Source organism: Mytilus californianus, unplaced genomic scaffold (genome assembly GCF_021869535.1).
Source record: "Mytilus californianus isolate M0D057914Y unplaced genomic scaffold, xbMytCali1.0.p SCAF_2, whole genome shotgun sequence".
In the NCBI taxonomy this organism is placed as follows: Eukaryota; Metazoa; Mollusca; class Bivalvia; order Mytilida; family Mytilidae; genus Mytilus; species Mytilus californianus.
In genome coordinates, this window is record NW_026262668.1 from 136,883,820 (window position 1) to 136,893,766 (window position 9,947).

General features: G+C 31.9%; 1 protein-coding gene across 1 annotated transcript; it reads left to right on the top strand.

Annotated features, from left to right (window-relative positions):
• The first annotated feature begins 2,981 nt into the window (after nucleotides 1-2,981).
• Nucleotides 2,982-9,682, top strand: LOC127731160 (uncharacterized). The gene is made up of 5 exons (XM_052240090.1): nucleotides 2,982-3,113; nucleotides 6,962-7,073; nucleotides 7,857-7,970; nucleotides 9,083-9,161; nucleotides 9,577-9,682. Exons 1-5 carry the CDS (start codon nucleotides 3,025-3,027, stop codon nucleotides 9,666-9,668), a joined length of 486 nt encoding a protein of 161 aa, XP_052096050.1. The 5' UTR covers nucleotides 2,982-3,024; the 3' UTR covers nucleotides 9,669-9,682.
• Nucleotides 9,683-9,947: the final 265 nt, after the last annotated feature.

Below are 9,947 nucleotides of genomic sequence, written 5' to 3' on the forward strand. Positions count from 1 at the left end.
CTTAATAACTTTGTGGTACCACCTCCTCAGCAGAGATTATATACATTCATTTATTACTGTAACAATATTTTCTTTTTATAATGGAGGGGATATACAGTTATATATATATAATGTTTATAAATGTGGTCAGATTTTGTTTGTATGTTTTTGTATTGTCTTGGTAACAATCCTATAGTTTTGGATTTTGAACCAATAAAATTGTCTTATCTTATCTGTAAGAATGGCCACGGGAATGTACTCTTAACATCAACAATTCGATTTGTTATTGCATATTTATAAAACATCCAACCCTTCCGCGTTCTTTGTTGCTTCTTGTAAAACATAACTATTCTGTGGTCTTTCCTTTCTGCTTTCCAAATTATCGATTATCGGTCGAAAGTTTAATCGATTGAACAATACACGTACCACGCTCTGCAAAATTAACTCTAGCAAGCTACACCACGTCCCTGTCATTGGCACATGAATAAAATGAAAGATGAGACGCAAGAATGCTTCATAAGTACAAACTAACAAAAACAAGACTTTGTATAATACATTTATATTGAGAACAATAACACATTATAATGATACGAAGATACCCTGCTTTATATTGACAGACATGCTGAGTCGGATTATACACTTGCAACTTGTACAAAATTGTATTTCCGACTCCGTGGGGACCAGTCTTAAGTTTGCTCTTACTCATAAATGTCACTTTGTTGGCGGATAATCAGCAAATACCAATTTAAAAGCATTTCTTTTTCTTTATTCTATTTCTAGTTGATTTTCGTCTTCTCATGCAGTTAACTTTTGACGCAGACTTAATTAGTATTATCACCCAATGAGACAATGTATGGCATGCCACAATATTTAATGAATTATAGCCAATGCCAAATAATTATTATTAAATGAGAAGATTATCATGATATTTTTGATATATTTCCATTGCACATTTCCAAATGACATTCATTGATTTTTTCATAGAGCCTGAATTGCAGATTTTCCTATAAGGTTTTTAAACGTCTCTGCTGAGTTTCATATATATGGCATGATCACATAGAGTATAAATCTGCTCCTCTGAAATTACTAGGCCAAATGTTACAAAACTTTACATAGTTGTACCTATGGGTATTTATTTTACAACTGTATCTGGGAATTTAATTCATCAACAAACATGGCCGCTGTTGCAAAAAATAAAACATAAGGGTAAAATACAGATTTTGGATTCAGAAAAACTAAAGCAGTTAGAGTAAATCTTACAAGGTAGAATTGACAAGCAGGTCAAGGTATTTATTTCGAGTGCCAAATTTTCAGAAAAATGAAACTACCCATTTTGGAGTTATTTCCCGTAAAATATATATTTTGCAAATTTCGCAGTTTCTGCTTATTATCTTTAAAACTATAACAGAAAGAGAGAAATTTTTAATGATAAGAATGACCAGAACTGTAAAATCCACAAAAAAGTCAACATGGACGACATGACCCCTTACAGGAGTTATTGCCCTTGAAAGACTAATTTAACTGCATGCTTGTTTGCAGAGACTATACTTATAAATATATATATATATATAGATAAAGAGAAATTGTAAAAATTGTAAAAAACAAAAGTGTTCAGCAAAATCAGATCTGCAAATAAGTCAACATGGACGAATTGTCAATTAACTCCTTGTACAGGAATTATTACCATTGAAAGACTAATTTTACTCATTTTTGAGGCTTTTTTTGGCAGAAACTGTAATGGATAGAGAGAAATTGTAAAAAACAAAAGTGTTCAGCAAAATAAGAACTTCAAATGATGTCAAATTAACCGAAATTGTTCATTGACCGCTTATAGGAGTTATTGTCCTTGAAAGATTACTTTTATCTATGTTTTTACCATTTTTTGCAGATATCATTATAGAAAGAGAGAAAATTACAGATAAATAAACTTTATCAGACTTTTTAATATAAAAATATATTGACTATTGCCTAATTATTCGGTGTTGGATTCAAAGGGTGTCAGACGACTATTAAAGCGTCGGACTAATGGGGTGTCGGACCAACGGAGTGTCGGAATATCGGGGCTGAAAGCCATCCTTCGGTTGTGTAGAATTTCAACTGACACGGGAAAATGGGCATTTAGAAGAGAAGGCAGTTTCTGCTCGATGCAATCTGTATTTCCAAGAAAAATATTTGTCTTTCATACCAGAATTAAAGGAATAATTTCACCAAATATCTGCGATTTATTCTTACGGTTGTGCTTTTTAATGCAAGAGATAGAAAAGGTGTAGTTATAAAGAATATTTAGATAAAGAGATTTGTACTCTTATTTATCTGACCTGGAAATATTTATAATCTGTTTGTTTTAAAGTACAGACTCGTTAGATATGTGTGACCTAATATATAGTTTGTCCGCTAGCCATTGCTTTTTTGTAGAATGTCAGTCACATTTATGTTTTTAGACCTTTTTGTAGAAAGTCTTTCAAACGTCATATATTTCGTTTAGTTTTGTTTTATCATTCCATTTTTCGTTTCGTTTCGTTTTGTCAATTTTCCGTTTTGTTTTGTTTTGTAAACTTTTCGTTTCGTTTTGTTCATTGCGTTTTTATTTCGTTTCTCATTTTACTACCACCCTTAAAAAAGAACGTAAAAAAACGAAAATGCATTACATATTTTGGGAAATGGGCCTATCAGCTACTTGATTATATTTATAATAAATCTTATATTGTGTTGTCGGGTTGCTGTCTAAGTGATATATACCCCAAATGATAATCTTTTGGGATAAATTACACAATTTCAACTTCTATCTCCAATTAATGAATGGTCGTTACTCTAAGCGAATAAGCTGCAGATATCATTCTTAGTGTCCAAAAGTATATCAATGTAAGTTCAAACGTACTTAGAATGCCAAATATTCTTCTAAATGTTGAACATTCCAAGGTCTCATATCAGTGACGTTGTTTGTTACACCATGTTTGGTCACTGTTTGAAATGAGATACGTATATAACCTTGACAAAGAAAACGGACTTCCATTACAAGTGGGGTCTCTAAGAAGAACAAGCAATATGAATAGTTTTATTTCAATAGCTCTTGTTGTTGTCTTTGCTGGGTGTTCAATTGCTTATCCAATCCATGCGTCCTGTAAAATTCAATGGTAAGTATATATTTACTATTTATACTTTTCTTTATATTAATTCTTACAGAACCATTTTATTTCGATAAACTGATATTCATTGAATATTTGAAGACACGGGATATACGTGAAGAAGGAATGAATTTCATTTCTCATTATTTACCCTACTGAAATATAGCTATTCATTTATATTTTAGAATTCTGCAATATTCAGATGCAGTTCAACGTGTTCTTAATACATACATTTTTTTAATACCGCCCACGTTTACTTCTTTTTAAATTCTGACCATGGCTATAGCTTGCGGTTACACGCGATGATATAAAATTACAAGGAGTATCATCTTTAATTTCCAATTATTGTCAGAATCTTATAGTAGGGTTTGAGGGCAAGAGTTTTACATATATTACAGATATAAAATGAGCACATAGATATGTTCTCCCATTTATAGGTCACGTGTCTAGGCACGTTGTTTCTTATCAACCAAGGTCATCAAAATTATTTTTACTGCCACAGACACTATATGGCTAGTTTTATTCTGAGCTCTTGTCGTAATATCGTACGTTATACAATTTTAGCTTACCTTGCCTTATAGGCCATGCGAACTACTATCACCAGTGCGTCCGACATCCGTCCGTCGTGGTCGAATTGTCTTCTAATAAATACTTGTCAAAGACCACTGGACCAATATAAACCAAACTAGAACTAATCCTTAGTATGTCTAGTATAAAGTTTTTTTTGTTTATCGTTCATATTAATCAAACAAAATTTACAGAGACAAAGATGTTCAAAATGTCAAAAGATCTAACTTATTTTCATTTCCACCAAATTTATTGGTGAATGATTATTTTTGACAAATGTCCTTGTCTTTGCTTATCTTGAAAAGAATTATAAATACACAAAAACATGTTTGCTGATTATCATGAAAAGTATCAAAAATCGTCAGAAATTGTAAACAGTTAAATGGTCAGCATTACAAGATATACAAAAATGCCATAATCACCAAAACCATCATTTGCCTTCGTTAATGAGTTACTGCCATAAATGAGGATATTTCACAAATTTTAACATGTTTGCTTATTTTCCTGAAAAGTGTAATATATAGATAGAAACTGTAAGTAACAATGATTCGCTGTTGCAATAGAAGATCTACAAAACTGATATATGCTGAAACGAACAACTGGTCAATTCTTTATAGAAATAATCCCTTAAATTATTACCTTCTACACAGATATGATTTATAATAATTTTTTCTTGAATGTTTCGTTGATAAATTTAGAAATAAAAAAAAATTTCAACTAAGGTTCAAACTCCCTCAGGCAAGTATAACTTTGTGGATTTGACTATTCTCTTGAGGTTCCGTTTGGTCATATAGCTCTGTAAGTATTCAAGTTTTAATACATCATTGGCTTTCAAATTTCGGGATTTGAGCGTTCCTGATATCATGCTCTCAGCTATGTGTAATTTATATAATAGTATTTGCGTATGATCTCAGAACCTACATTAGAAAGACAGAAAAAGTAAACTGCAAAAAAGGACTAAGAAGTCGAACAAAACTATTGTGATCCTGGTACTGAAAAACCATTGTTTATTGACCTTGATTTTAAATAAAATGCACTCGAGAAGATGTTTATTTGAAAATAAGTTATTTTTATCTGAAAAAAAAAGAATTAAATGCAAAAAAAGATAAATAAATATTCAATTTGGCATAATTTTGACAGGTGAGCGAATCAGATTTAAGGAAGCTCTAGTTTAGATGTTCACTTGCCTGTCCTTCACATATACAAAATGTATCTTGAAAATTCTACCGTACGGAACACATACCTAGTCTTTCATCGGAAGTGCTCTGGAAGACCACACTGTTTTTGGCAAGCAACTAGTTCAAGTGGCACTAAATCTTGATATCGATAAATTAATGTTTTAATTACTAGGATTAAATTTCTAACAGCGACAAAATAGGCAGAAGATAACAAAGTTAAGTTTAATACTGCAATTAAATAACAGAAAGAAAAAGGGAAAAGGGGATGCATGAGATACTAGAAAAGAAAAATTGCTTACCTTATCAGTTTCTTGTCAATTGTTTCTTTTTGATAGAATTGTCAAACCTGCTCTTTTATATGGATCAGAAGTATGGGGATCATTATTATGTTATTCACATTGTGATATTATAAAAAAAAGTGCATTAAAATTTTGTAAGTCCCTTCTTCATTGGAAATCTTCCTCTCCCAACTCAATGATTTATGGTGAACTTGAACATGATCCAACTTTATGTATAGATGTTCAACTATATATTGTATTGTACCATAAACATAGTTTCAAATCAGTTGATGTGCGGATGGATTTCCTTATGTTTGACTCAGTAGTTTATAAATGATATTGGGTTGAAATTAAATGAAATGGTTGTGTCTTCCAACTGTAAAATTGTCTCCAAGTATATAAGCATTTACGACAAAAGAGACGGTTTTTTTTTTTCGTTCCCTATTGTTAATTTTCCCTTTTTGGACGGTGATGTTCCTTTGGCCCCTTCGTACGGTGTGTATATTTCACAAGTTGTACGCTACGACCGTGTCTGTAGCCGAGAGATTTCAATGAACGTAATTTATGTATAACTGGTAAATTATTAAGTCCGGGATTTCGTTACCTTAAATTAATTAAAACCTTTACTAAATTCTTCCATGGATACAAAGATTCGGTTAGGAAGTTGGCTGTACTTGTAGAATTCTTATAAAAAAATCTCAATTTGATAACAAAGCCGGTAGATACGACCCATGCATGTAATAGATAAGAAAGGATATGGGATATCCATCCATGACACAAAATCCATACATGCACATCAAAAAACACAATAAGCAAAGGAACAACGCTTTTATTGCTGTTCTTCATCTCAAAGTCACAGTGAGGCCTTCAACACGGAGCAAACACTCTCACCTCACTGCATGTTTAAAACGGTCCCAAGCACCGGTTTGATAGGAATTATTGCTGTTCTTCATCTCAAAGTCACAGTGAGGCTTCAACAAACTCATTGATACTTTGAATATACTTATTTTTCAAAGTTATCAACTTAACACCGTAATGAAATCTTTAAATATTCATTTTACATATTTTTGATAATTCAAACATACTTTAATATAAATTGTTATTTATGTACAGTTATGAGTAATCATGATCCTACATCCTGTCGATACTGTTTACTTATATTTTGGCATTGCACATGATCATGCTTTTATGTCGTCCTTTTCCTAAATCCGTTGTATTGTACTGATTGATACATGTACTTCATGTGGAGCAGAATCTGCTAACCATTCCGGGGCACCTGAGATCACCCACGTTTTTTTGTAGTCTTTAGTTTTCTATTTTTTTTTTTTACTGTTGTTTGTCGTTTCGTCCTTTTTCGTCATGGTATTGTCAGTTTATTTTTCGACTTATGAGTTGAATATTACTAATGGGAGGAAGAGTACAGTGCTGTGGCTACGAAAACTGAACCACCTTCATAGTCATATGTGACATAGATAATCATAATGGTCAACAAAATCATGATGGCGTCCGTAAAGTTTCAAGTTTTCAGAAGCTTTATTTATAGACGAATAGTGATATACAGAAAAAAATAAGCTCTATTAAGTTTTTTTGTCGTCTTAGTATCGATAAAAACAATATTTACAAAAATCTGTTCATGATTGATTGAATTCATTAAATAAAATTGAGAATAGAAATGGGGAATGTGTCAAAGAGACAACAACCCGACCATAGAGAAGCCGTTTTAAAGGATGTTTTCAAATTCATATCATTCATTTTATATTTTACGTTTACTCTGACAGAAATATCAACTACATAACTAAATTATAAATGCAATTTGTATTTGTAATTTTGCTAGGACATTTGGAATCAGCTGTGATATGGTGAAGGAAAAAATCAAGAACCAGATTTCTACATGGACTACAGCAGATAACTGTCCCAATGGAGCAGGAGAAAAATGTCTGTATACAGTACGTATTTTGAGTATTTGGAATTCCTTTATAATAGACAAGTAAAATTTTACAGCAAGAAGTTCATTTTCTTAAAGAATTGCAATTTAACCGATTAATTATATGCTTTATACATTTTAACGTCAGTATTTTGTGGTTAAAATTTAAATGCTTTAACCAAACATAATTTTCAGTATGAATACCTTCATTTAATATAAATAAATGATATTGGTTCCGTTTGCACGGCATGTGTTTCTAAAATATCCACACGCAAAACTTTATGAAAAAAATATTTTATGTATCAAGCATTAAAAAAAGGACCAAAACAGCTTATTCTTTTTGAAGCCAATTTTACCCGAGGGAGTAGTAACCATACCTTAGCTAATTAATATTTTCATGCCTGTCTTATGAAACAAATATCTAATCGTAGAAATAGATGGTTTTTTTTGCATCTGTTTTATACTTATTTATGTATAAGGTTGCAAGTGACTGGAACTGTTTACCAGTTGCTGCGGATAAACGATCATTAATATTGCATCGTGAAAAAAAAACCTGTTTGGTAATTTTAATAGCAAGCTGGAAGGATAAAGACGGTAACGCCTCTTGATTTAGCGTAGTAATAGTAATATTATGTCTGAAAGAGACGTTGTAACTTGATTGTGACTATTGATTGAACAAATTAAAGAATCATAGACATTTTTGCTGTAAGTTAGAGGATTAGTAGACTTACCTCGCAATATTCTGGTACCTTCATTATAATACTTGTGATTTAAATAACCAGCTTTTATTGCATTGGTGTTTCAGTTTGTGAGTGAAACAAATACAACTATAACAGCAAAACATGCGACACCAGTTAAGCACTACATGGACGATTTGACCTTCACCTTTACTCCAAGTAACAGCATGTGCAACGTCAAGGTAAGTTCAAGGGTTATTCGGATATATTTTAGATACAATATACATCCCTTTATACTTTTAGATACAATATACAAATTCTATGGTCACATGAAAACATTTAATTGATTAGATTTGGTGTTTTTTCATGGACAAATAATACAATTCTGGAAAGCGGGGGAAACATCACTAATCAGAATCGTCAGTTTTATGCGATCTGGTAACCTATTGCTGTTTGGTGTTTTTGTTGGATACTAGTATATATGTACTAGTAAATACAAGTCTAAATTGAAAACAACGTTCAAACCTATGATTGCGTTGGATAAAAACCGCAATTTTTATACGTGTGCATGCAAAACGAATTTCTTGGAAGAGGGGTCAAAATACAGCACAAACAACATTTTCCATAAGACAAAAAAAAAGTGAAAAAGTATATTTTAACAAAACTCATTTGACTAACAGGTCGAACAACGGATGTTCTTAAACCCTGCTGTACTAGTATATATATACCTTTCCCTTATTCTAAGCCGAATCAACGATTGATATGTTTTTAATCAACGGTTTACCTGACCTCAGTTCTTCATGTCATACTTTTACAAATAAAGTGAATACAAACCATACACTCAACTCTTAGTTTACGCAGTTATTTATACAGCAATGTCCTTGAAAATCCCCAAAGACTAACTTCTGTTGACAGATTGTAACCAACAGTTACTAACAATCCAGATAAAAGGAGTAAATGTTAATGTCTTCAGCAACTGTAAAGAGTGACACTGACCGCGAGACAGATATTTTTTTGTTTATCATGCATCACCGATTGCTTACTTGTCATGCGCAACGCGACAGATGCTGCTAGTTAAGCAGACACTGATTTGCCATCCAGATCACACGGGTGTACCCCCAGTTTTTGATTGGAATCGCATTTCTCGCTCTGTTTTTTGTGTGTTATTAATACGGACTATTTAGACCTCGAGCATTACTTAAGAGACATTAATAGTCGAAATGCGTATCTGGAGCAGTAAAATGGTAGCTTTAATGTTTTTAGTATGTTATTGCTTCATATTAATTTTTATAATTGTTCAAAAAAGTAGTTCTGTAAGATTCGTATTAATAATATCTAATGCTTTAATTTTTAGGGTTACTCCACATCAGAAACGTGGTATGCTTACCTTGACTACAGTACTAACTATTGTAATCTCAACAACCTTATCACAGGTATGGCATTACCTAATCACTGGTATAACAACCATATTTAAAAACACAAACACAAACATGATTAAAAAGGCATTACGTATACAAGTATTTATAGGTCAAATTAACAAAACATGTTCAAATTCATCAGTACAAATAACTTGATTGAATCATTCTCTATTTTATGTATCAATATTCCAGAAAATACTATTTTCAACTCTATGTACAAAACGCCGCATCTAAATTTTCCTAAAACACTCCTGTATTTACCAACGCATTTCATATTCTGATTCTGTATACATTTTATTTTGGTCATAAGAAAAACTAGTAGTGGTTACATGCAGCTAAACTTGCAAAACTTGACACGTTTAAACATTGGTCTTTCTGGATATTATTTCGAAAGGCGTTATCGTACATTGAATGTCTATCTTTCTTTCAGGTTCGGGACTTGACAAGGTTAACGCATACAAGGAAGTCACTAGTGATGATGTTTGTACACAGTATTCCAGCAAAGATTGCGAAAAATATTAAATTATCTGCTTGTATATGTTTTCAATATTTACTTAATATTCAATATTGTACTTCATACAAAGCCGACCAAGTTGTTTTCATCTTAAAAGAGACGCAAAAAATAAAAGATTTTGCATAAAGAATAATCATTGTAGCTCTTTTTGCAGTTTGTATAACATTTTAGAATTCGAAATTGGTGTTTCACTTCATATTGTTCTACAATGATATAAACTACGGAAGCACCATGGGTCCGTAAGCCGTGTTGTGATCTTGTGGAGTTGTACAATGAAGACTGTAAAG

Coding starts and splice junctions, on each gene's coding strand:
- LOC127731160 (XM_052240090.1), top strand. CDS start 3,025: ATGAATAGTTTTATTTCAATAGCTCTTGTTGTTGTCTTTGCTGGGTGT. Junction 7,971..9,082: donor ACAGCATGTGCAACGTCAAG/GTAAGTTCAAGG, acceptor TTTAATTTTTAG/GGTTACTCCACATCAGAAAC. Junction 9,162..9,576: donor TCTCAACAACCTTATCACAG/GTATGGCATTAC, acceptor TCTTTCTTTCAG/GTTCGGGACTTGACAAGGTT.